The 27,656-nt window shown below is 41.2% G+C and overlaps 1 protein-coding gene across 1 annotated transcript in view; it reads left to right on the top strand.

Annotated features, from left to right (window-relative positions):
* The window catches only part of LOC130182200 (serine/threonine-protein kinase 4-like), a 34,252-nt gene extending 6,893 nt beyond the window's left edge, over positions 1-27,359 (top strand). Inside the window, exons 2-11 of the mRNA XM_056396911.1 lie at positions 1,184-1,264; positions 3,084-3,212; positions 4,404-4,518; positions 4,775-4,939; positions 5,697-5,864; positions 5,974-6,111; positions 6,536-6,667; positions 6,832-7,039; positions 18,254-18,405; positions 23,739-27,359. Of these exons, the coding sequence (XP_056252886.1) occupies positions 1,184-1,264; positions 3,084-3,212; positions 4,404-4,518; positions 4,775-4,939; positions 5,697-5,864; positions 5,974-6,111; positions 6,536-6,667; positions 6,832-7,039; positions 18,254-18,405; positions 23,739-23,897 (1,447 nt within the window). The 3' untranslated portion in view covers positions 23,898-27,359. The remainder of the gene's footprint in view (positions 1-1,183; positions 1,265-3,083; positions 3,213-4,403; positions 4,519-4,774; positions 4,940-5,696; positions 5,865-5,973; positions 6,112-6,535; positions 6,668-6,831; positions 7,040-18,253; positions 18,406-23,738) is intronic.
* The last annotated feature ends 297 nt before the right edge of the window (positions 27,360-27,656 follow it).

Genomic DNA, 27,656 nt, shown 5'->3' with positions numbered 1-27,656 from the left:
TGAGATGTGAGACCACACTGTGTATGATCTTGAGATGTAACTGTGGTTCATCGACTGCAAAACAGCAAACGGCTTTAATGAGAAAACTTAAATTAGGGAGTTAGTTTTCTAAAATGATTTCACAAGGATTGATCTTATTAGAGACCATTGTTCAGTCTCTGTCTCTCTCTACATTTCCTGTTACTCTCTCTTCCACTAAAGGCAGTAAAAAGGCAAAAATGCCCCAAAACAAATATGTAAATAAATAATTGTGTGTGAGAGAAACGTTGACAATCAGCTTCTTTCACACACTCCTCGGTTAGATTAACTGTATGAAAGCATCCAGGCGTCGGAGCAGGAATCAGACGGGTGACACCACAGATGTGAGCGGAGCAGCAGTTTGTGTGTTTGATTAAAAACTGGTTTAATTTGACATTTCCTCCTCGTCTTCCTGTAATCATCCTGAGAGCGGCTCGTCGGCTGCATGTAGGACACGTCTGAATCTATTTTTGTTGGAGACTATTTTTGTCTTCTGACTTTATCAAACATCTTGGGAGGTTTTTCAGCAGCAGAGCAGAGGTGGACGGTTACACCCAAAACAAACTACTGCCTGTTAACTGCAGCTCAGATACTGTTACTGATACTGATTCATTATTAAAGCCTGAAACATTGGCTTTAATCATTTTAATGATGAAATTTAAAGCTTTTTTGTTTGTTTGTTTGTTTATTTGTTGTTTTAAATTTAAAAAAAAATGTTTTTCTCTACATTGCTGAAAAAAGAGCAGAGCAAATATTAATCAACAAATCAATAGTTGAACTTTTAGATGTTTATTTAAAATTAATTATTAATTAATTCTGTTGGGAGAAAACAGGATTAAACAAACAAACAAACAGTATCAGTCATAAGGAAGGTGAAAATGAGAGAGAGACCGAGCTGTGGCAGTTTGTTTGTTAATTAATCGATCAGTTGTTTCAGATAATTGATGGTTTGACAGAAAATTGGGGAGATTTGCTTTAACTCTGGGTTAGTCGACCAAACGACTTCTGCATTAATCCAGGAAATTATTGGCAGATTAATCAATAATGAAAATAATCATTAGCTGCAGCCGAACCCTGAGGTACTGTATTGACATGAAGAAGTTTCAGTTGAACTTTTTTTCTTGTCCGTCCATCTCCCTAACGTCTCCTGTCTCCGTGGTTACAGACAGCTGAAGAAGCTGAGCGAGGACAGTCTCACCAAGCAGCCGGAGGAAGTGTTTGACGTCCTGGAGAAGCTGGGTGAAGGGTGAGTCACAGCAGCGTCACTCAGTCCTGACAGACGAGACCACACCTCGTCCTCTGTCCTTCCGTCTATCTGTCGATCTCCCGCCTCGCGTCTTCCTCCTGTTTGTCAGCGTGAAGCTCCGCCCCCTCCTCTGGTGCCCATCAACATAAACACTGCCTCTTCATTTCCTGTGTCTCAACACACTTCCTGTTCTCAGCGGCTGATTGACGCGACTGTGCATGTGTGTGTGGGTGTGTGTGTGTGGGTGGGTGTGTGTGCATGCGTGTGTGTGGGTGTGGGAGTGTGTGTGTGTGTGCGTGTGTGCGTGTGTGGGTGTGTGCGTGTGTGTGGCTGCAGTATAACACAATCTCTCTCTCTCTCTCTCTTTGAGCTCTTCAGCATTTTTAGATGTTTGAAAAAGACCAAAGTCAAGGTGTGAGACGACGATGAGAGAATAATCCAGAGCAGCTTCAGGACGCCGACGGCGACAGATGTTGACGACTGACGAGCTTCTAGTTGCTCATGCGTAGAAATCCTGGCATAACAAAACACAAGCATAACTGAAGACTACAGTGTTGTCAATGTTGGCCTTTGGTTTTGAATGAAATCTTTTTATTTATCTTCTTTAGGATGAAGGTTTCGACCTGATAAAATGAGTTTGTGCATCTTGTCCATCAGTCACATCCTTGGTTTCACTGGTGTCACGACTCTGTGTGACACCAGTGATTCTGTTTCTGCAGTGAAGACGTCATTTATTTTACTCATCAGGAATTTATTTCCTGTAAAACGTGTTGCACAAGCCTCAGAAAGTCCTGCAGGTTAAACTGGATTAACAAAGACCTTTGAGGTCAGCTCTCTCTGACTGACTGACTGACTGACTGACTGTGAACAGAGTTTAAGAAGACTGCCGGCCTGACAACTCCTGCTCCATTCAAAACCAATCTCTGCTGTTACTGAACATACAACCTGCACTTTTTAAGAAGTAATTTCCAGAATAAATATTTTACAGTTCACTGTTTAGGGCTGCACAACTGCATTAAAGCCAAGTGCAATATCCAAATATCAGGAGCTGCAGTTTTTTTGATGAAGGTAAAATGTGTCACAACAGATGAGGAATAAGCTTTTTAGTTCTACAGATCATGTTCTCACACGTAAAGGAACATGTTTGTTTGGTTCAAGACAAACAAAAATCACATCATCATCATTTTTAATGTTTTTTTGGGACCATGGCCTTTCCAGCTAAAATCATGACTCATGTCGCAGTCGCAATATGATTTATTTTGCATATCGTTCAGCCATAATACTGGAGATATATATTATAAAGATAAAGATAGAAATACACATAAAATATAAAATATGTCCTTATACTATAATATATATTAAAATATAATAAAATTATGGAAATATGTGGAGAAATATGTAAAGATATGAGTTTAAGATACAGTTTGGTTTCAGTCGGAAAGAGGAATCTGAAATAAGAAGAATTTGTGCTAAAACAGTGTAATTAGCTGTAATTAACATTTGACAGATAATACAGCTTCTGTTCTTCACAGGCACAGATTCAATTTCCAGGTTTATAAAGGCTGATTTACAACTGCAAACTCAGGAGTTATCTGTGAACATCACCGTACAATCTTTTTGACCCTTATGAGAGCCCATACTGAGGAGGCTTTTATCTGATCTGATCTGAGATCATTTTAATTTGTATTTCTTTTATGTTTAAATTAACAGAGAGTTCAGATATTTAACAGACACATTTTACTGTGGACTGATATCTGGACCACAACACGTTGAGCCTGTGTGTGTGTGTGTGTGTGTGTGTGTGTGTGTGTGTCTGCAGGTCGTACGGCTGTGTGTTTAAAGCCAATTACAAGGAGACGGGGGAGATCGTAGCCATCAAACAGGTTCCCGTGGAGTCGGATCTTCAGGAGATCATAAAGGAAATATCCATCATGCAGCAGTGTAACAGGTACTTTACCACTGAGTGTGACCGCTGTCAGAGAGCTGGACTCCTGTTGTTTTATTTAAATTATATGTTTGGTTAAATGACATTTAGGAGCTTTACAGTCACTACTTTAATCTTTGTCCAGAGTGACTCGAAGTTGCTCTCAGCCTCGGTGGAAACAAGAATCACAAACAGGCTGTGATCATGGTTTTTTGGGGGGATTCCCATAAACAAACAGCCTCCACTCCTCCAGACCAGATCGCTGTTGTCACAAAAAGTTTGAGGGGAAATTTATTCTTATGGTAAATACAAAAAGTCATCACGCTGCCGTTTGTGATGAAAACATTGGCTTTGGTTTTTTCTTTGTACGATTTTATAAAGGAGAGAGAGTCAGAGCTTCAAGGTTTCAGTTTCACTGTAAAAGCACTTTGTTTACATGATGCTGAGAGTCGATGTGAGTGATGAGGTCCTGAGTCACAGATCACAGTGTTTACGTCTGTGATGCCAGAAGCTTCACTGTTTATCAGCTGGTACATTTATATTAGTGCTGATATTAAAGTATATTAAAGTCTGTTATACAATAATTAGTGAAAAAAATCAATGTGTTCAATATAATTTATGGGTCATGTGAATTTTTGTTCATGGAATCTGCTTCTTTTTCTTTTTACAGTTTGTATTTAAACTTTAAAATACTCCGTCCCACTTGTGGGACACTAGTGCTTCTGTAAGTGTGTTTAGGTCTCTAACACACTCAGGCTTTATACAACCTCGACAAATTATACACTGATTGAAATCTCAAACTCTTATGATTCAGTCTGTGCAAATCATTTTAGGATTCACACATCCCTGCAACAGCTGTTCTTCATTTAGCAGCAGTTTAGCAAACACAACAGAAAAGTAGCTCCTGACATTTTCTGTAATTTCTGAGGGAAAGTTTGTGGACAAGTGATAAAAACCAAACTGCACTGGAGCTTTAGTTCAGCAAACATGTTGTTGTGGAGGAAAAGCCCAGAAACTGGAGTAGTTTTGTTTGTAGTTGCTTGATTGTCTGAGAGCTGAGTCATGATTATAATCACAAGTAGATCAATTTTAACCCATTCAGACAGTGAGTTTTCACACATCATGGAGGATCATGTTGTGTTATCTGACAGCAACAAAATGAATTTTAAACTCGCTGAAGTGAATAAAAAGTGACAGAGTTTCATCTGTGTTCAGTCCTCATGTGGTGCGGTACTATGGCAGCTACTTCAAGAACAGTGACCTGTGGATCGTCATGGAATATTGTGGAGCCGGATCAGTGTCTGATATCATCAGGATACGCAACAAGACGGTAAAGTTACACTCAGACACACACACACACACACACACACACACACACAGTCGTTTATATAGAGCAGAGTGGTTTCTGTTTGTGTCTTCATTTAGTATCATAAAGAGGGGAAAAGACACTGAAGCCTCTCTCTCTCTCTCTATCTCTCTATCTCTCTCTCTCTCTCTCTCTCTCTCTCTCTCTCTCTCTCTGTGTGTGTGTGTGTGTGTGTGTGTGTGTGTGTGTGTGTGTGTGTGTGTGTGTGTGCGTCTTGCAGCTGACAGAAGAAGAGATCGCCTCCATCCTGCAGTCGACTGTGAAGGGTCTGGAGTATCTTCACTTCATGAGGAAGATCCACAGAGACATCAAAGCAGGAAACATCCTGCTGAACACGGAGGGTCAGGCCAAGCTGGCCGACTTTGGAGTTGCTGGACAACTAACAGTAAGAAAGAAATACGAAAAGAGAATCACTGTGTGTTTAGATGTATTCACCTTTTTCACAGCAGATATTTGGGCCTGTCATAGTAGGAAAAGGTTGTGACATCATTCATTTTATTATTTATACCTTTTATTTCCTGCTGTTACGTGTCAAAACATCTGAAGTGAAAAAGCCTGTTAGGCCTGATGTCACAGGACAAATACACACACACACGTTTTCCTTTTTGTTTATTTGTTCATAGATAAAATAGTACAGTTTGTGGAGTGGAAGAGGATCCTGCATCCTGTTACTGCTGTCACACATGATGACGGCTTCATGCCAAAATACTTCATTGTCAGCCTGTAATTTAGGCTTTAGATTTACATTATATAGATAAATGTAGTAAAAACTTCTTCCTGTCTTTGTTTTTGGTAAATACAAACAGGTAGATTTAAGTTTTCTGTTTTTTAACCTAATACCTGATGCTACAACTCAGAAACAATAAACATGAAGACAGATACTAAAATCAATAGAGGATAGATTCCCCACAGCGCTGCGGTCTCAGTATCAGCTGATACAACAAGTTGAGGTATAAGTGGAGAAGAGCAGGATCACATCTTAACAGCACAATAACGTCTGGAAGATTTCAAACACGCAGCAAGAAGCGTCCATTAAACAGCTCGTCTGTGACCGTAAAGAAGTTCTCTTTCCTCATTGGTGTTTTCATTTTAAGACATCTGAGGAAGAATATTCATCCCTCTCTCTCTCTCCTCCTCCTCAGGACACGATGGCGAAGAGGAACACAGTCATCGGCACGCCGTTCTGGATGGCTCCAGAGGTCATACAGGAGATCGGCTACAACTGTGTGGCCGACATCTGGTCTCTTGGAATAACAGCTATAGAGATGGCTGAGGGGAAGCCGCCCTACGCTGACATTCACCCAATGAGGGTGAGCGAGTGTGTTTAGTGTCTGTGTGTGTGAATGAAAGTGTTTGTGTTTAAAGGTTAAAAAGAAGAACCATATGTTTGTTAATGAATTCTTACATTTCCTCCTCCAGGCCATCTTCATGATTCCCACCAACCCTCCTCCCACGTTTCGGAACCCAAACCTGTGGTCGTCGGCGTTTCAAGACTTTGTCAAACAGTGTTTGGTGAAAAACCCGGAGAACAGGGCGACGGCCACGAAGCTGTTACAGGTAACTACGTAAACCTGCTGCTGAACCTGAAGTAACAGTGACACACGTGCATGAACAGTCTCTATAAACAAACAAAGACAGACTGAGTGAATATATTCAGCACTTTTTATCTGCTGCTTTCATATTTTACCTTGTGCAGTAATTCAATGTCTCCACCACTTGAGCAACTTATAATTACAAATGACATGTTGCACTATTTGTTAAGTCTTAGTCGTGTATTATGTCTATTTAAATTTGAGTTTGTATATTTATATTTGTATATTTTCTATATGACGGCACATTGACTTTGGCTCAGTGACTGTTTATTTATGTTGGTCAGGAAAATAGAAAATGTGTTGTCACGTTTCTTTTCTCATCAGTCAGTCAATCTCTCTCTCTCTCCCTCTCTCTCTCTCTCTCTCTCTCATGTTTGTTGTCCCTTCAGCATCCATTTATCAAGTCAGCCAAGCAGAGCGCCGTCCTCCAAGCCCTGATCACAGACGCCATGGAGATCAAACTGAAGAAACAAGAGGAGGCGGAGCAGAGGGAGCAGGATGCGGAGGATGATGACAACTCGGTACAGACATGACCTCTCCTTATCCTCTGCTGCAGTAGTGGTCAAAACATTACGCACTACATCATAACATAAACAAATAAAATCATATTTTCTGTTGGTAGTAATCACAGTCACAGTTCAGTGATCCATGTGAAGTAACGCATCACTTTCTGCTTGTGTTTCAGGACGACGATGACGTCGACCACGGGACAATGGTGCGGGCGGGGACCGGAGACTCGGGGACCATCCGGGCTGCTGGTTCAGCAGGTTCGCCTAGCGGTACGACACGGACTATGATCGAACACGAGGACACGGGAACCATGCAGTTGCAGCTGGGCACCATGGTGATCAACTCTGACGATGAGGACGAGGAAGTGGACGGGACCATGAAAAGTGAGTCGGAAACTGTGATAGTTACAGTCTGGTGACAGTCTACAGCTGAATGGGATGATATGATATTTATAAATACACGTAATGATGAGAGTCCAGCAGGTGGTGCATGTCCTGTGCATAAAGTCACTATATGCTGAAAAAAATAAATTGAAATCGTGAATCAAGCCGAAGCTTGAAATCAGTCGAGGTACATTTTTTGACTATTATTGCACAGGCCTGAATTCTATAGTGAAGATTATGATGGTGACGAATCATCCAGAGATGCATTTCCACACGTGTCGAGGTGTGTTACAGATACACAGGTCGACACGTCTGACAGTGGGAGGAGGAATTGGCTTCAACGCTTCTGAAAACAGAGTCAGAGGAACTCAAAGATGAGGAACTATTTGAACACAGTTATCCAGAGGTACAGGGTTAGTACAGCGGCACGACATTCCTCATTATCATCACTGACACTAAATGTTTTTGTGTTTCATTAGTTTACCCTTTTATTTTCTCAAATATGGGAAAAAAACAAAGAGACAAAAAGTCCATGAATCATCAAAATCATGAAAAAGCTGTTGGTTTTTTACCCACTAGAGGGCGCAGTGTGAGCATCACACACACAGCAAGGAACTGGTGGATCATTGTGTGTGTGTGTGTGTGTGTGTGTCAGACTGTACATTATCTTGCAGATGAGCTAAAGGGCAGGAAATGAACAACAGCATCTAATGACTTTAAAAGTTGTGTTTCCGTTCTCACTGTTTTAATAAATAATGTTTGTTAGTGGTAAAGAATCTGTAGATTAAAGGTCATGGACGCCTGAGCTCTGCTGCTTCTCCGTTTGGCCGTGAGCTGCGTCTCTTAGACGCTCCTTCAGTGGCCTGACGGTCAACGAGATTCACCATTCAGTGTTATTGTGAGTTTCCCTGTTATTCTCAGAGAGAGTGATGCATTTTGGGTCGTCAACCTGTAAATCAGTAATGTCTAAATTTACTATCAGGAAGTTTCCTTCAAACATCTGATGAAGTGGTTGATACCACTGTTTCACTCAGTACAAGTTTCACTCTCTCACTGATTTAATGGTAAATACAGTAACTTTAAATTCATAATGTGAATTTTGAAAAACCTAAGAACCTGTAAAGAACCTGTGTGATAATCTCTTTGACTTAAGATCTCTTTCAACAGAGAGAAAGAAAAACAACACAACCGAACATACGACAAAACACAGAATCACAGACGTCAGTAAAGGAGCAAAGAAGTGGAAGGTCTTTAAATATAGAGTTAAAGTGTCCTGAGATCTGTTCTGCACAGGAGTGTTTTTAAATTAAACTGAAGCAGCTTTTGTAGAAACCGTTAACTTTACATGTTAATGAAGAATCCCTCAATCTACAGTTAGCCAGGTGACCAGTTGCAGCAACACCTGGTGTGTTTGCTGCTCTGTTGTCATGTGTTTGTTATTATAGTGCAGACATCAGAGGACACAGTGGAAGGACAGATTAACGTCATCACTGTAACTACCTGGACATGTGGTCAGTGGCAGAGATCTCCAGTCAAACCCTGGATGAATAGTTCAGACTTTAGGCAACAAGACTTCAGTAAATGCAGTTGTGTCAGTTGTCAGTCAAACGAGTTACTGTCAGGTTTGTTTACATCAGATCAGCTGTAGGCGACATGCAGTGATAGCAACTCCTCTGATAACACAGCAGATACAAACTGAAGTGAGTGAAGCTTTGGGCTTCAACTTGAACTTTTTTTTAGGCTCATGTTTGTTTACATTTTGGAGAATGAAGTGAACTGAATTATCACTTTTAACTTCCTGTTTGTTTTGTACCATCGGATGTACTGAACTATCTCTGATCACTGACTGACGAGCTTCTATTTTCTCTGGTTTACCCTCAGATTTATAGACAGTTATTTGCAGTGGTGTTTTCATGTCTGTGTTCAGGTCTGACTGAACAACTCAGAGTTTCACATGTCTTTGGTACAAAATGTGAGTTTTGAATATAGATATCTGATGACTTGATAAATGATCCTATTCATCTGATTCATTCATCTGACGATATATGAATAAATGTGACCAGTAATATCAGACATGAGGAGCTCTCAGCCCCTTTTGTTTTGTCAGTATTTGTCAGAGTAAAACAGGGTGGAGACCCCTGGTCTACGGTCTGAGGGTGAGGAGTGTGTTTGAAGGGCAACAGACTCGTGTCAGGATTCCACTTCATGCAATGAAAACATTAACTTGTGCCTGGGTGTCATTTATTCAGAGATATGATGGTGCAGCTTCAACCTGTTGGAGTCTTTTTTTTATTGCAGTGTGGGAGTTGTAGGCGTTGGATGTATTAAAGCTTTTGGAAAAAGTCTCAGTAACAGTTGGACTGTGTTCATCAGTGCTGGCAGTCTGTAGGTGTGTTTTATGTGTTTGTTTTTATACGCAAAGAATTAACCCCAGTGAGACTACAGCGCGTGTGTGTGTGTGTGTGTGTGTGTGTGTGTGTGTGTGTGTGTGTGTGTGTTTTCTGTCTAACCACCACCAGAACACTTGTTGTGCTTCACTGATGAAAACAAAGCGACTGTGTGAGATTACGTCATGATATCACAACTCCTACAAGCTACACCACATCTCATGAGATTTATGTTGCATCCACGGGAGTGTGGCAGCGTTAACAGCCCCTGGAGGGAATAAACAGCATCTTGATGGTGACAGGGGTGATTTCCCGCCCTGTAGTGTCCTGCTGAAACACACAGAATAGTCAGAAGTGATGGGGATGAGCATCTGCAGAGTAACAGCAGACAGGGGGACTCCACACCTTTTAATGATGCTGATGTAAACATAGACACGTGTGACAGTCACACACACAGTAACTAAAGTTTCAGACATTGATGATGCAACATGGCCGACGTTATCTCTCTGTTAACTTGATGGTTTTTGGTCAGACAGATGTTCATGTTCCTCACGGCTTCATTCAGACATGACGACACATTTGAGACATTAAGATGACACAGCAGATATGAACCTTCCTCAAAGGTAGTTGAGTAATTATACTTGATACAGATGTCAGTGAAACATCAGGCAGCTCATGTTAAACAAGATGATTTCAGTTGTAAACATGAAACTGTAGGTTTAATTCTAAAAATGAAATATCAAAGCCTTTTATTTTATTATTAATATATATTAATAATACATTTAATTTTATTCATTTTTGTATTCATATATACGTACATGGGTGTGTATATGTTTGGATATGGGTGCATTTGTGTGTATGTATGTGTTTATATATATATATATATATATATAAACATGGGTACTTGACAGTATAGATATGTATATGAAAAAAAAATACACACACACACACACACACACACACACACACACACACACACACAGGATCATCCAAATCCTTTGCCTCAGCACAAACACAGCAACAAACTTATAAATCTCTGACGCACATACTCATAAATACACACACACACACACACACACACACACACACACACACACACTGTCTCCTGTCTGATGTCCTGCTATTGAGTTAGCATGGATCTCCACTGCTGGCAGTTTAAACTGCATTAACACAGGAACATTTAGAGTTTATAATTACATTAGTACCCCAATATCCTTCAGTTGTGTGTCTGTGTGAGTGTGTATTTCTCTGTTGTGTCCTTTTATGCCTGAGCTTGAATGTCTGTGTGTTTTTGGACAAAGTTGTGTGTATATCGGCCTGTGTGTGTGTGTGTGTGTGTGTGTGTGTGTCCCAAATTAATGACCATGGTCTGATGCTGAGGGGCCCTGAGGTTCAGGATAAGGTATTAGATCAGAAATCCATACTCTCGTAATGGCACTGAATAATAAAAAGCCTTTTAATTCACACTAATTAGCCACTAACCCTCAGTCACTTGAATCCATGTTAGAAACCTCTCTGTCGCTCTCATCGCTCATTGTCGTCTGGCCGCTTCTCCGACTCACTCAGAGTCAGGATTTATTAAATGGCCGATATGTTAATGTTACCGGCAGGATATTAAAACCAGAATCCACCAATAAAACCTCCATCAGTGCTCAAAACACGTCTTTGGTCCACTTAGTGTTTAGATGTGTTTTGGAGATGACATTAGAGCTGAAACAATTAGTCGAATGATTTCTCATTTCTGTTATTGATTCTTTTTACTCAGGTTTTCTTCGTTTTCATTTATTTATTACAAAGGAAACTAGAACGGCCGTGTCATGGTTGTATCGCTCCTCCACACAGACCAGTTTCAGATTACAGTTCTGTTTATCCACAGTCACAGAAACTATGAACCATTTATGTGGAACATTGTTATAATTGCTGTGTGAAGGCTTCAGTAATGGATAAAAAGTGTTTTGTTACGCACCACGAACTTGACCTCTGACCTTTGACCATCAACATCTAATCAGTTCATCCTCAAGTCCTCATGGATGTTTGCGCCAAATTTGAAGAAGTTCTGTCGAGGCGTTACTGAGATATCGTGTCCACGAGAATGAGACGGACGGACCAGGGGAGGAATAAAAACATACTGATATCACTTCAGATATCTACAGTTTTACCAGTTTGTGATGAATTTTAAAAGAAGTCTACTTTCTGTGTTGTATAATCTCTAAGTCCAGAATACACATCGATGTGAGGAGTAATCATCAATTTCAGACAAAGACGTAGATATTCTGATGTCACACTGAGTCTGGAGTTTATTTAGAGAAACTGTTTGATTTATTTTAAAATGGTTGAAGTTACATTTTGATGTCAGTCTGTCAGAATCAAACAGTAAGAGGTTCTCCATGGAGCTGCTATAAGGTGATGATGTCCAACAATAACACACAGATCCACTGCAGAAGAAGCAGAGATATCTAATTCTTCATGTAGAGGCGTCTCCCACCTCTCTGAGCCTCGACAAAGTTCACACTCAGCGTTTTGAACCAGAGACGTCGTGGTTCATGGTCAGCGCCTAAACCCTTCACTCAGACTCACCAACAATACAGTTCAATATTTAAAGCACAGATAAATTGTTGAATCGTCTCAGTCCGTTCTGTTGTCACAGATCTCTGAAATCTTTCCGACAGCAGCTGTTTCTTCAAATTTAAAGTCACAGGATCTGAGTTTTATGCCAAAAAACAATAGTAAGGTCTTTTGAGGGAAGTAGTAAAGTGCTGTTTTAAAATATCAGCTCAGACATTTATTACAGCTGAGCTCATGAGATCATTTCAGGGTTTTATTTTAAAGCCTTTTTCTTCTTTTGTTGCTTCCTCCAGCAATAAAACGCAAACCGAGGCACAGACAGAAACAGCAGCAAAAGACAGAAGTTAGATGCAGTTACAACCTTTTCCTCTGTCTCTACATGAACGGCAGTGAGGTGATTCATACATTTGTTGTTTGAAATGCTTGTGAACCATTATGTTGACTTAATATTAATAATTTAAAGGTTTTTCCACCTTTGAGCCTCAACAAAGTTCAGATGTTTAGATGCGTCGCTCTCTCGACACAGTGACATTACACTTTAACATTTACACTTCGAGAGTCTTTAGCTCTCTTTTTCTTGTAAAGCTGCAAGTGCAAACAGCACAGTGAACTTTGCAAACGCAGTCTTTAAAAACAATAGTGTACTTTCTGGTTCCGTCTTTCTAAGAGCTCTAGTTAAAATGATCTAGCAGCTCTCTGTACCTGCTCAGCTCTCACAGCTCTGAGCTTCATTAAAGTTTGATTTTGTTTTTCTTTTTGTTTTTCTTTGGGGAAGTTGCAGGAGCAGATGGCAGTCCTCTCCAGAGCCCACTCCGGTTCGGCCTTCAACTTCAATTCAAACTGTGTAAAACCTTTACTCTCCTAAACCTGTTGTTTTCAGGCTGGTTTTAGAGGCTGCAGCGTTTCTGTGACCAAGACATTAACAGACTTTAATCCCACTGAGGGAAATGTTGTAGTTTTACTTGTTAAAACAAATTAGCAAATTTGATCTGATTGACTTTGGATACTGTAGAGTCCAGTATCACTTTACAGCAGGTATAATAGCTGCAGTATATATATAGCTATTTTTAAATATATAACAGTGTGTCGTATAACAATGTGACCATGTAAAAGGAGTCTCTGGCAGTGATGAACCTGCAGCTCCCTCGGCTTCACAGAGCTTTATAGTGAGTTTCAGCTTATTGCTTATCTGTGCAGACCTTAGACAAATGGCCGCAGTCTCTGTGACGTCGCCCACAGTTTTCTGAAGAGCGGTTTTGAAGCTCAGAGTGAGCTGCTACACTGTCACCATCTTGGCAGACTGACTCCGCCCCTAACTCCCAGTTAATCAAAATATGGGCAAAGAGGAGGGGCCTGTGAGGAGCTGACTGTGTGCAAGCATAAACTCACCCACCTGACACTCAAGAGGCCACGCCCTCAATCCTCCATAACTGTAGTCCTTAATAAAGATGTAAGCAGGTGAGTTTTATAAACAGGTGAGTTATATAAACAGGTGTCATGAAGGAGGAAATTATCTCTAGAGACCAAAACAGTTTTTGTACCAGGCTGTAAACATGTTTATTTCTGCTGTAAAGTTGGACATTTTAACATGGGAGTCTATGGGGACTGACTCACTGTTGGAGCCAGACAGCAGCAGACAGATGTTTTCAGAGAAACAGCTGTAAAGAGCCTGTTCTCTACCTGCTGCTGAACACGGGGGAGAAACAAGTAACTTATTCACAAACAAGTTCAACATACCATCTTATAACAGGTGATGCTGTGATCACAGTTTGTTCCCGCTGCTCACAGGTGAGAAAAATCTCAGTCATTACGGGTTTAAACTTCTACAAAGCTCCGCCACGAGAAAAAACATTTCTACTCTTTTATCTGCAGTCAACACAAACATGTCGACATCCTGCAGTGATGTGGCGGCTGTGAGGTGGTTTTCCATCTGACTGGTCAGTGTCAGAGCAGATGGAGCCAAATAATGGGCTTGTTAGTGGGTGACAAACACTAATGGAAGAAACTGATCAGCTGATCAGAGCGGCTCAGGACAGTCAGACGGCATCTTCGACCTTCAGTGTCTGTGCAGGGATTATAATTAATCACCCAACTGAAATAAAATCATTTTAGTTCACGTTCCAGTAAAACGATCCGAGCACTCCCTCTTCTTTTCCTTCCTCTCCATCTGTTATCAGAATGTGGAAAAATGACAAAGGCCCTAAATGTCACGAGAATCTATTCATTAGAAAAAGGCAGCGACTGAGCTGCTTAAATTAATGACAAAATTGAAGCTATCTCATGAATCATGGTGCGTCACTCAGCTCCCCTCGTCTCCTCATCTCTTCGCTGTTTACTGAAAAACACAAGATTCACTTTCAGGCTGAGAAAAGGTCAAGTAAAGAAATTCATGCAACTTCTCTCTCTACATTTCTTCTCATTGTCCTTCGTTCACGCAGCGGACGCAGTTCATGATGTTTTTGTTCTGTTGTTCACTTTGGTTTGTCAAGTGTAAGTTTCCTTCCTCACCGACCACATGGCAGGTGGTTCAGACTCGATGTGCATGTCGTGGGTCAGTGTGTTGAAGAATCTGCTCAAAAATGTAGTTTATTTAAAATGTGTTATAAAACATTTAAACTGAGCTCCATTAAAATTGGACCAGCACCATGTAAAGTGAAGTATAGCATGTTTGTTGAGTCCTGGCGAGTCAGAGAACTCAACTTCATGTTTTTGTCTCAGGCTGAAGTTTAAAGTGAAAAATCATGTTTCAGAGACTCAGGTGGAGCCTGAGCTCGTTGAATACTCCGGTCTCACACTTTCTCATGTTGGTAGTTTTTAGGAAGAATCCTGGGGCCTGAAGCATCAATGATGCGTACAACATGTTTATGAATTAGCATTTATAAACTCATTCCTTTGACCATCTGAACACACGGTTTAAAAAAATAAAAGTAAAGTAAAATACTTCAGTTTCACAATCAGTGAAATTCTTCTTCTTTCTACGTCTTCATCCGTTTATGGCTAAATGAAGGAGTGAAACGAGGCTCGCTCACATCCGCCAATCTGAGATGCGAACGCACGGTTTTATAATCCTGATGAAAATAATTCATAATTCTGGTTTTGTGTTATGTTGTTACGTTACACATAGTTTGAGTCTGAGTTTTATGCATCTGGCCGCTGGTCGAGCTGCGTTCACGTTCCTGAGATTGTGAAGATCTTCGATGAAGAACTCGTTGCGGTTGTTTCTGCATCGATCATCCCACTTTAATCACTGCGTGGGCTTCTTCACCTTTGACCTTTCCTCTTGAAGACGTGTGTCATTGATACAGTTGTGATGCGAGTCATCACAGGAATAAGTTCCCAACACAGACTCTATCAGAGCGTGTACATCCAGAAGTATATAAACACAAGACACAGGAAACGCTGCTCGCCACGGTTGCTTGCCTCCACATGGGGTCGGCATAGCAACCAACAAAGCACAGCAGGTCACAGTTTATAGGAGTATGAAGCGCAGTTGGAAAGAGTCTCTGACCTGCCAGATAATTGCTCCAGTTACCCGACAACACCAGATAACAAACTGGAATCAAAGACACATTGGATCATGGATTTTTATGTGTCCGACCTTCTGTCATCTGATGTTGAAAAAACTCCATATTGGGAAAAACCGCTGCTGGTTTCCTCGAACAATGACTTCTCCAAGCTCCGTGTTCTTGGCAGCGTCATCCAGAGCGGCGGCACCTCGCCGCGGAAAGAATGAAAACAAACCACAGAGCCACAAGATCGGTGATGAGATATAGGAGAATGCTAAAGTGAGCTAACGTCTTACTGTCTCTGCATTAATCTTCTTTACCAAGCTAAGAATACACACAGCATAAATACCTGCTTGGTGACTATCAGGTTCTGACAAATACACTGTAAAGGTTTGATGACAGGTGTTTTTAATGTTGCAGTTTAACCACCAGGAGGCAGACACCTTAAGATCCACCTCCAGCAAGTGAATGAATTTACCATCAGAGCTGCAACCAACATCCTTTTCTGAATGAATCGTTTGATCTTTAAAACATCAGAAAACTATATCCTCAGATGTTTTGTTTAAAAAACACCAAAATATTAATATTACTATCATGTACGACCAAGAAAAGCAGCAAATTCTCACATTTTAGAACCAGGAACCATCAAATATTTGTCATTTCTTCTTGAAGAATTACTAAATTGATGGAGTCTGGTTGGTCAACAAAACCAGAGTTAGAGTCAGTTAATGAACCAAAACAATGAGCTGAAAACTGTTGAAAGCAGCAGCAGGATGTTCAGTCTCCGACAGCTTCACAGAACGCCGTCATAAACGTTTGGCAGTGGCGGTTCAATCGGCTCGGCTCAACCTGCGTTTAAACTGGCTCTAGCGCCACCTGCTGTTGTGGAGGGTGTTACAGTGGAAAGGTTGAGCCAAAAGCCGTGATATGTTTTTGTTTTTGTTTCTGTTTCTGAAGCATGATTATTAGAAATATGTCGTGTTTCTGTTTCATAGGAACATTTTGTGTTCGCATTCGTTTGTTAGTGGTGTTTCACACTGTGTTTGTTCGGCATTTATAAAACCTGTTTTGTTTGTTAAGTTTTGGCAGGAAATTAGCTCCAAATGAATCTGACATTTTGAGTTTCCCATCCACTAATGACCAAAACAGAAACATCAATCTGAATACTGAGCAGATGATTCACATTAGATATTAGATCATATTAGATTCATACAGATAAAAGGAAGAAACTTAATAAATGAGTGGAAAAAGTGTGTGTGTGTGTGTGAGAGAGAGAGAGAGAGAGAGAGAGAATGATAAAGTTCCAGTAATTACCTGTCCATGTTTACAACCTGATAATTGGCCACAGATTTATTTTACCTGCTGATATAAAGCAGAGAGGAGAGGAGCAACATGTGGCTTTGAATCTGTGAAAGTTTTTTACATAAAACCACAAAACAATAAAGAGCATGGATTGTTAGGAGCAAGTGTTTTCACAGCGCTCACAGTGCGGCTGTATGTGATCACGCTCGATGTGTCTGTGCTGTAGGAGTGGAGACTGCAGTTACACCACAACAGATTGTTAAAGCCGTAAGTCGAGCAGCTGAACTGATCTGCTCGACTCATCTGGGCAAAATTACAGACGAGGGTTTGTCCAGTGAAGCAGTGAAGTCTCAGCAGCTCCACACACACTCACACTTTCATGTTGTCTTCATCCACACACACACACACACACACACACACACACACACACATCATCACTCCCACTGTTATGTCCCATTCATTATCATACAGAATCAAGGAGAGCACATTTGTTCGTGTTGTCTGTGGCACGTTTGTGATTAAACTGTAGATTTCATTTTTATTATGTTTTTTTTAAATTCAGCTTTAAGAAAAAATCTGAAAAAAACATCAATAAAAAGAAGAAAGAAGGTGTTAGACGTGTTAAAAACTCTTGTCTAAGTTGTAAAATATTGATATTATATCCAGTTGTGGACTGATTGTGCTCATATGGAGCTACACACTGAAAAGTGATTGTTGTGTTTGACTCGGCGACATCACACTGTAAAGCTGCAGCTCGGTAACTCATTGTCTCATGATGGACGAGTGTTGCTTTAACTGTGGAGTTAAAACAGAGTTCCCACCCGGCCTGTATCTGGCCTTTAGTGAAGGTGTGTTTGCTGTCACTGGTTCTGTTCACACAGAACGGGTAAAACCATGTTTGCTCTGCTCCTGCCCCCTCCCCACTCCCTTTACTAACTGTAGCTGCAGCGTCTTGTAGCCTGGAGGAGCAGCTGCAGAGATGGTGCAGTGAGAGATTGTTGACTGTAGATGTACGATGAAGGGGCGATCACATACCGATCATCTATGAGTGCGATCGGCTGATACTGATCACCTTTACCTGCCTTGCAGATGGCGTTCGTTGTATCAGTGTCTCACACTTGCTGACATGTTGTTTAGTTTTGGCGGCCTGTCGTGAGGCGGGGCCACACACCTGAAAATCAGGCAATCGTGATTGGCGGCCGATCAATCGGAGACTCCTGAGAGGACGGCAGCGGGGCCCATGTACAGGTGGGGCCCATGTACCGGTGGGGCCCATGTACAGGTGGGGCCCATGTACAGGTGGGGCCCATGTACAGGTGGGGCCCATGTACAGGTGGGGCCCATGTACAGGTGGGGCCAGGCTTCAGTGGCACTGTGACAGAAAGTATAAGAGTCTGCTTGTGTTTCACATTAACGTTGAATCAGCTGTGATAAAGTAAATGTTTGTTTTACAGGGAGAGACGAGACGATGCAGCCGGCGAAGCCGTCCTTCCTCGAGTACTTTGAGCAGAAAGAGAAGGAGGCGAACAGCCACAACGACGGAGGAGGAAGAGGAGAAAACAACGCAGACAACCGCAAACTGCCTGGAGAAGGAGATCTGGAAGTGGTGAGTTAGAAGCTGTGTGTGTGTGTGTGTGTGTGTGTGTGTGTGTGTGTGTGTGTGTGTGTGTGTGTGTGTGTGTGTGTGTGTGTGTGTGTGTGTGTGTGTGTGTGTGTGCGTGCGCATATTTATGGTGTTTGACTTTATTTATCACTTGATATAATGAACATGGTTCATGTTTGAGTGTTTTTTAGGTTTAATTGTTTCATCTCAGTGTCTCATTAAAGTTGCAGAATCATGATGTATTTAATATTTTTGGCCACAATAACACGATTGTGAAAATTTGAAACCATCGCTTCCCTGGTTTCATGTAATGGAGACGCGGGTCCCAAGGGCCACATTATACCCGGTCCAGTCGGGGCCAGTCGGGTCCTGCTCATGTCAGTGTGTCTAAAACCTGAATGAACCACGTGGACTCGCTCTGACCTCCGGGCACATTGTGTTGTGGTCGCTGTGGAGGAATGAGAGAAGTGTGACGCACCTGTAGTTCTGCTCTGGTGTCTCCGGTCCTCTGGCTGCTGTGTGAAGGAATTCATTAATAATCATAAATCATTTCAATTCAAAACCTTCGGAGGTTTTAAAATCCTGATTAAAGGTCTTATTTTCTCACAGTCAGTTTTTTGTGTGAAGTTCTGTTGCTGTAAGTTGTTTTAATAAATGATTATCAGGGTTGATGCTTTGGCTCCGAGAGCCGTCCTGTTGTAGAGCAGTGAGCTGATGCCTCTGCAGAGCACATTACAGTGAGTTAGGAAGCAGAGGTTGTTTGTCTTGCTCAGGGACATTTAAGCAGGACAAATGGCTGCTGTTGGAATTAAATATTAAATATGTGACCTTTTAAAGCGCGGTGGCTTCTCTTACCAGAGACCACACTGCTGCTCAGCTCCAGACACTCAGAGGACACTGACGCCTCCTCTCTCTCCTCTAACACAAACCACAGCTGAGGAGGAAATCAGAACAATGAAGCTGTTCCTCACACAATTCGCTGGGATTTTTAAAACGAACATGATTCATTTAAACAGCAGTAATTATTAGTGGCTGAAGGTAAAATGCTGTGAAATGTCGAAATCTGTGACGTCGTATCAGCAAAGAGTCGTCTGAGTGTTCGCCTCCATAAAAGAACAAAGGTGTGTGTGTGTGTGTGTGTGTGTGTGTGTGTGTGTACCATGATGATGTGAATGTATGTGACTGTGTGTGTGTGTGTGTGTGTGTGTGTGTGTGTGTGTTTTGTGTGTAGTGTTACTGAGACTCAGATGTGTGTCAGTGTGTGTTTGAAGTTGTTACTCTAACAGACAGTGACAGGTAACCGAGCGGTGACCCCGATTTTCACTCTTGTTCTCCTGGATCGTTAATACTTTAAAATGTTCACATGCTGTCACACACACACACACACACACACACGCAGGTGTATCATAGCTCAGTGCTGTGACACCTACAGTAAGCACATCATCTCAGTGATGTCAGACAGGAAGCAGATTGGGTTCAGTTCACAGTTCCTCAGGTTTTGTGTATTTGAGAAGAGGAAGAGAAGAAAGAGTTTTCTCAGACATTCACAGCCACGCTGTCGGCCATCACTGTCATCAGTTAATATAAACATCATCATCCTGGTTCATCAGGTTGAGCCCAGATCCACAAAGAAACTTTATAAAATCCTTGAGGCGTGTTTGACATCTGTCCGTGCTGCTTGTCATTATTTACCAGATGTCCAGACAGTGACAGTCTCATTACACCTAATGGACAAAGTGTCTCGTTATTAACAGCTGTGAGCGATGAGTCTCATCCAGCTCTTCATCTTCATTTAAAAAAAAGCAAATAATCAAATGATAAGGAATCATTTTGTGAAACACTGTGACGGTTTTGAAACCAGTGTCTTATTTTTAATTTCGACGTCTTTTGCTGTTTTTAGTCTTTGTTTGTATTTGTGTCTTATTTTGAAAGACCCAGCTGAGATCACAGTGACTGTGCTCAGAGACCTCACAGCATCTTAATACTGAAGGTAAAAACACATCGCACCTGTGTTTTACTGAAGCATTTAGAGCTGAGGCTTCATCGGAGACACAGATCCTCCCGGGGATTTGTTGTTCCATCAGACGTGCAAACGTGAGGATAAAAAGCTCATTTCTCAGGGTCTTTAATACTTGGAGGCAGCTCGTTGACGGCTTCATGTTGACTCTGTTTAATTTTAGATCCGTCTACTCTATTTTTGTATTTTGCTACCAGATGTTTTTTTAATACAGTAATCTGGGACATGTTGCCTGGTCCAAAACTCACATGTACATCTTTTTGACTTAAAGTTTAATTTCACTGTGTAAGGAGACACTTCCTGTATCACCAGACCTTCTCAGGTAAATACCAAAGTCACAGTAATTATATCAGCAGAGAAGAAGTCAAATATTAAGTCCTTTTTTTATCACTTTTCTTTATTGTTTTTGAACATAGTTCGTCACTCGTCAAACCCCCGCACATGAGCAGAAAGCCATCAGCTTCTACAACAACAACAATGATGGTTTCTAAAATGATAATTAATAAATTACCTAAACATGTAAACATACGTCAACACATTAATATGCGTACCTACATACCTGTAAACCAGAACATCTATTTTAATAAAAGGCAAATATATGTTGTATAGTTTGTTGGGCTTGTGTTCAGCTGCCTCGTCTTAATATTTTCCATCTGATCTGTAGCTTCATCTTCAGCCTGCGACACCACAGATACATGGAGGGAAAAGCACTGACCTCCATTATTCATGAGAAGAGACAGAACAACCCATCTCCCTCAATTGCTCCATTCTTCCCTCCCTCCCTCCCTCCCTCCCTCCCTCCCTCCCTCCCTCTCTCCCCCTCCCTCCCCTCCCTCCCTCCCTCCCTCCCCCTCCCTCCCTCCCTCCCTGCCTCCCCCTCTCTCTGTTTTTCTTCCTCTGTCTACTTTTATTCTTCCCTTATTGGTTTTCTTTTCTCCACAGACTGCAGTCGACAGTTAATGAGCTCGTCATCAGCGATATGTTCTGTGTGTGTGTGTGTGTGTGTGTGTGTGTGTATGTGTGTGTGTGTGTGTGTGTGTGATTTCCTGTCAGTGGTTTTAGCAGTCTTCCCATAACTCCCAGTAGACTGCTGGTTTTCATATTGACTAAGAAACACTGAGCAGAGCCGGTTGTGCAGACGACAGTCAGACACGAGTTCATGTGTAAATGAAACATGTTCAGACGGTTTAACGTTGTTGTGCTGCTGCAGCTTGTTTTAAGTTAAAATCTCTAAAATCTTTTACTTTATTCTTTGTTTATTTGGAACCTTTCGTTTCTTTGTCCAGTTTATTCCTCACAACTATGGAAGTTATTTCACGTACAAGTTGTCCAGTGATCCTCTGTTTATAGAAAACTATTGATTATAGCTAATTAAAATCAAATGTGATTAGTGTGTGAGGGAAAACAAGTTATTTCCCATATTCTTCTTCTTTCCTGTTTTTTTGTGTCCAGGAAAAAAAAGATCTGCTCAGGAAACATTCGTATAAACCTTCTGCTTTTCATTCATTCACTCCTCCTCCAGCCACTACGTGTGTTTGTGAAGGAGAGCGTGTTTGTCAGCTGTTAGCTCAAATGCTAAATGTTTAATGACTAAGTGTTTTCTGTACTTAAACACTGCGGCTGCGACAGTCAGCGACGGTGCAACAATAAAAAATGTTTCTGTAACTGTCCACGAGTTGTGACTGCAGCCGTGTCGACGGAGCTTCTCACTGTTTCTGCTGCTCTGCAGTGGAAAAGGTGTGTTCAGTATTTTCCTAATAAGAATAAATATGCTGCTTCTGTTAGCGTGTTGGAGCTACAGCACGAGGAGGCGACTGAACAACAGACGTATTGTAGTGATTGAAACGCACCGACCACGGATCTGAGGGGGGGCGAGGAGATCATGAGGAAGCTTCTCTGGATGTTTGAGTTTTAGTGTTTCTGCTGTGTGAGAGGAATAATCCTGATCACTGAGGGTTTTACAGCGAGTGTTGCGTCAGGCTTAAAGCTGATCGGAGGTTTTGTCGGTATCAGTTTTACCTTGACCCTGGTGTCGCCCGGTTGTTGGACCTTCCCTCCTCTCCTCAGGGTTATCTGTGTGGTGGACGAGGATGCCAGTGTTATTTTAGCTCCATTGATTGTGGGTAATAAATAGCCTGAGAGCGAAGTGCTGCTGGTAAAAGCTGAGAGGAGAAATCCCCCGGGGCGAAGCTAAAGCCGGACCCGGTCCCTATCTGAGGCCCACAGCACAGAGAGAGAGAGAGAGAGAGAGAGAGAGAGAGAGAGAGAGAGTAAATGTCAATAGCTGGAGCCTTTGAAAGCAACTAGAATAGATCCACTCATCACACACCTCACTGTCACGCATCAGATATTTTAGGGTTGTGCTAAAGATTTTCTTAAGTGTCCATTAATGGACTCGGTACCGATTGATCCCCGGGATTCAAGTCATGAAATCCTCCACCTGCACAGGAAGAGACGTCATTAGTTCAGAGAGTAACGAGCTCCAGGTCTGAGGCCGAACACAGACTCTCCGGCCGTCAGATGATAGACTCTGTAAGGGTCTGACATTCTCCCAAAGGCTTTTAATTTGTTGAATCAGAGGAAGTGACTCCAGAGTCCGTGTGAACCTGGACAGCAGTGAGGGGAAGCACACAGGTGACGATGATGATGATGAAGGTAGAATGAAAGTGAAGCTTTGGATCATTTCAAGCTTCTTTACCGTGGAAACAGCAGCTGACTAAACAATCTTACTTTAACATCCATTTTGTAGCTTGACTGATGCTTTCTGTCACATTGCATGGTCTTCATCTGCAGATAGTTTGAATGTCCCAGAATCAAAGATGTTTAAATTTCCATTATTGTATAAGCACTTTAATGGATTTCAGCTCCGCCTCGTTCTTCCTGTAAGAGCTTCATGATGATCGTGTTGTTGAAACGTGTTTCTAATATTTTCCCTCATTATGTTTGTAAATGTTTGATGAAACATCAGAATCACCTCATAATATAATAATGATGATGATCTTAGTGATGAACATGTATTTAAATGATCAAAGTCACATTATCTTTGCAGATTACTGATGCAGGGATTAAAAACATTATAATGTGATGGAACTGTAACAATTAATTAATGAGTTGATTGAAAATCAGTCAAGTGATTTTTAACTTTTCTTAACGGTGAAAATCAGTTTGTTGTGTTTTGATTGTGAAACTGAATCTGAGTTTGTTTGGTTGAACGAAAACAACGGGTGTTGTTCAGAGCTCTGCCCTGAGAGACGAGGCCTCCGTCTGTTTCCAGGTGAGAGGAATCACTGATGACTCGGCCTCATGTGTCTTTCCTCAGGTAAGCTCGTGGTCGGTGGAGGAGCTGCGGCTGAGACTCGCATCTCTGGACCCTCAGATGGAGCAGGAGATCGAGGAGATCCGTCAGCGCTACCAGGCCAAGAGGCAGCCCATCATGGACGCCATCGAGGCCAAGAAACGGCGGCAGCAGAACTTCTGAGGAGAACCAGCTGATCTCCTCGCAGACGCCGCTGGATGATTGATCTCCTCACCAGCAGCTGCTCAGACGGCGCTGAGGTTTCCTGCTCAGGAGATGATGCAGCTGGATGTGACGTCTGATTTAGAAGAACCTGATGATCATGGAGCCGCTGAGTTTGTTAAACTGAGACTTGATGTCAGAAGAACGTCCAAAGAGCCGAGACACAGAAATCACTGACGTTTGATTTGAGGTTCCCTCTGTTCGGCCCGTTTGAGAAGATCTTTGAGAACTTGTTTTGTGTGTTTTGTGACTCATCATCATCATCATCATCATCATCATCAGATCTGGATTTCTTTCTGTTTTTTTCTTTCTGTTTTTTTTTATAGTACACTGTCGTCTTCAGCCGCAGTGATGATTGTTGATCATGTGGTACAGGATCGTGTGAACAGCTGACTCTTCAGCTTAGGTACGCCTCATTGATCCATCAGCTGTTCTGTAGTAAACACTGATGCTGCTGCTCAGTGTTTCCTCTCTGGAGAAAAGTATCTCGTCTAGAAATGAGTCGTTACCTGCTCCTCAACGTGTGTAAAATATTCTGAAGATAAGATTTTGTTCCAGCAGGTGATTTCACCCTTTATGTCACAACGTGTTATTTTCTGATCAATCAAACACAGATCAATAACCTTTTTAAAAGCATCTGTGAATGATGAAGTGAACGTGTGTGTTTGCTGACTGGTGATCAGTTTCCTCGTCTAAACTTTCTCTGCTAAAGTTGCTCATGAGAAACATTTTCTTTAATCTGGTACGTCTCTAGGTTTCTGTCTTTACTGGTGTGGCTGTTTTTATTTTGTTTTTCCTAAAAAAGAAAGTGACACTTAGATTTCTCTCAGTTCTGTGTCGTCACGCAGAAAACTGCACACTCATCAGTAGATCAGCTGTCGGTCGACTCAGTGGATCCCAACATGAGGCTCAAAATAAATCTGTTCTGGTCACACGTCCATGTAGCGTTTATAATCACTATAGGAACATGTAATAAATGGTTTATAACAGAGTAATAATGTAGTTTAAACAGATTTTTAACTGTTTGTATTTGTTTAACAGCAGCCTTCAGTTGTGTGTGTCCACAGGAGGAGTTACAGTTGTTACTAATAAACATGTAGAGCTGCATATTGCACATTATAGTGTGTTATAAACCATTTATTACATGTCTATACGCTGCCTGTAAATACTCACTACAGGGAGCTGGAATTAAAGTAAAGATGTTCTTGTTGGTTAAAAATATAATCACTCTGCTTGACTGATGATGGTTGGCACGGCGACGCTACTTCATCTAATGGGATCCACTGACCTGATGTTCAAGCTGTATTTAATTGTCTAAAGCCGAAGTTTTAATTTACTGATTGTTGAGAAAGTGAACGCACCAGAATGTTTGGAAGGGAAGGAAGTTTAATCTTCTCTTTGTGAAGCCACCAGTGTCCTTCCCTTTTTAATTAGGGTTTTTATTTCAGTGTCCTGCGTCTCTTTTTTCTCCTACGTAAGCAGGAAAAAAAAAATGTATGGAACAGATTCAACAAAGCTTTTATTTCCTGGATTGATCAGTATGATCTGGCACAGTAAACTCAGAGAGATTGAGTCCCAGATAAGAGCCAAGGAGCCGCAGACTCGGAGCTGGAGTCGACCCAGGTCTGATTCACCCCCGCTTCTAACATTCCTCTGAGCCACCCGCTCCTGTCGATGGACATCCAGCACAAAATACAACAAGGGACCATTTATATTTTTATACACAGCTTTAGTGTTTACACAGTCCGATAGGAGTCAGAATAAAAAGCAGCTACTCAGGTCATAAAGCTCCTCAGGGGTGTAAAATAATGACTGTAGATAGTTTAGAGATCTTCACACACAGAGTTACGTCTGTAAATATGAACAACACTGGGCTGTATCTGTATATAGTGATTCATTTGATGAGTTGAAAGGTTCGATTTAAAAACAGAGAGACTTCTCAGTAAATGATTGTTTTAAATATTAAGCAGCGTCGCATGTTTTTGGAGAGAAACCTCCTTCAGCTGGAGGTAAAGTCCAGACCTGATGACGGAGTGCTGCAGGATGCTGATGCTCTCCATGTTCCTCTCTAAGATAATGACTTATGAGCACAAGCAAAGCACAAGGGATTTTTTTTATTTCTGCCTTATCTTGTCAACTTTGTTTGCAACTGCTGTTTTTCGTTGGTCAGTGATCTAAATATCTAAATATAGAAACTGTTTGGAAAAAGGGAAAAAAAAGAAAATAATGGAGCTTGTTAGTTATTAAATCTGATGCATGAGCTGTTTGGTGCTGGAAGTGAAGTGAAGCTACTCTGCATCAGGAATTCAGTCGTAATCACTGGAGAACAGAGACATGAACCTGAACCACTGTTTGTTTCCTGCCTTAGTCACAGAATTGACTTTGTGATGCTGTTGGTGATTGTCTGAACTTTAAACATGTTGTTGTTGTTGTTGTTGTGTACAAACTGATGACGAATGAGGTCAAAACAAAACTTAATGTTCACTTTACACCGGCAGCACGAAGCTCCTCACACAAGAATTATTACTGATCCACTGCTTTATTTTAATTAGCAGTGACGTTTGAGCTTCATTTAAACTCGTGGTTTTCTGCTAAAAATGATTGTTTCTTCAATAAGACACATCAGGAATTAAACTGATGGTGCTGTGATTTAATTTATTTACTGTCTGCAGGTAATAGATGATATTTCAGCAGCACAACCAGCTCATAAGATTCTGTTTTATTTAATGAGGGAATCAGTTACAATGTGTGAATCCTACTGAAACACATGCAGTGTCTGGATTCATCATATCTCAAGTGTTACCACTGTTCAGGCTGCTCCAGTGTTTAATTTATTCATTTCCATAGTCCGTCTACAGCAGCTCAAATATCAGGGTTTTTATTTTCTAATATCCTTTTTCCTTGTGACACTTTCAGGCGTGTTCATGTTTTTATGTGTGTGCTCTAGTGTCAGCTCAGTTTTCAAGTAGGGAAAAATAACTAACTATGAAATGTTCACCTGCAAAAGTGAACAAATAAAAGAAAAATAACTCATCAGCAGCTGGTAGAGACACGGAGTAAAGACACCGATTTACAATAAACACCTGATTTTAGGACAAATCACGGGTGAGTGAGGAGCCACACTGACTGACCTGAAAGTGTTTTGAGTTTTGAGAATTCAGACGTTTTCACTGCCTCGTTTCTCGGCCTCTTTTATGTGCAAAATTTTTGTTTGTTTTTTTCAGGCATGTGAGGATCTGCTGTTAACTCGTCTGTTCTGGCTCTTTCTCGTGTTTTGCACTCGCCCTGTGTGAAGTATATCTGCCTTAAAGTATGCAGTGGAAGTCATACATATGTTTGAGATCACTGATGTTTGCTTTGAGTATTTTATTTTTGTTTGCTTGTCTAATAAAGAAACAAATAATAAAGGAAACATGAGAAACATCTTTTTTAAAGTTTCACACTTTTTACAGTACATTTTAAAAATGTAAGAGTTTGATCATCAACATTTACATTTTCCATCATCTGATTATCACTTGTTAGTTGTTGTTTTGGCTCTTAATTAAAAACCAGTGATAAACTTTACCTAAACAAAATTGAAAGTGTGTAATAGCAGCAAAATGTTCAAGTGTCAATAATCAGTAAAAGCAGGAAATGTCCCATGTTAGTGTGAGATTATTCTGATTTAGTCCCACACACTGTCCTGCTGCTCCAGACACTTCATAGAACACCAAATGTGGA

This window comes from Seriola aureovittata, chromosome 2, assembly GCF_021018895.1.
Source record: "Seriola aureovittata isolate HTS-2021-v1 ecotype China chromosome 2, ASM2101889v1, whole genome shotgun sequence".
In the NCBI taxonomy this organism is placed as follows: Eukaryota; Metazoa; Chordata; class Actinopteri; order Carangiformes; family Carangidae; genus Seriola; species Seriola aureovittata.
This window is presented reverse-complemented; position numbering and strand designations above follow the sequence as displayed.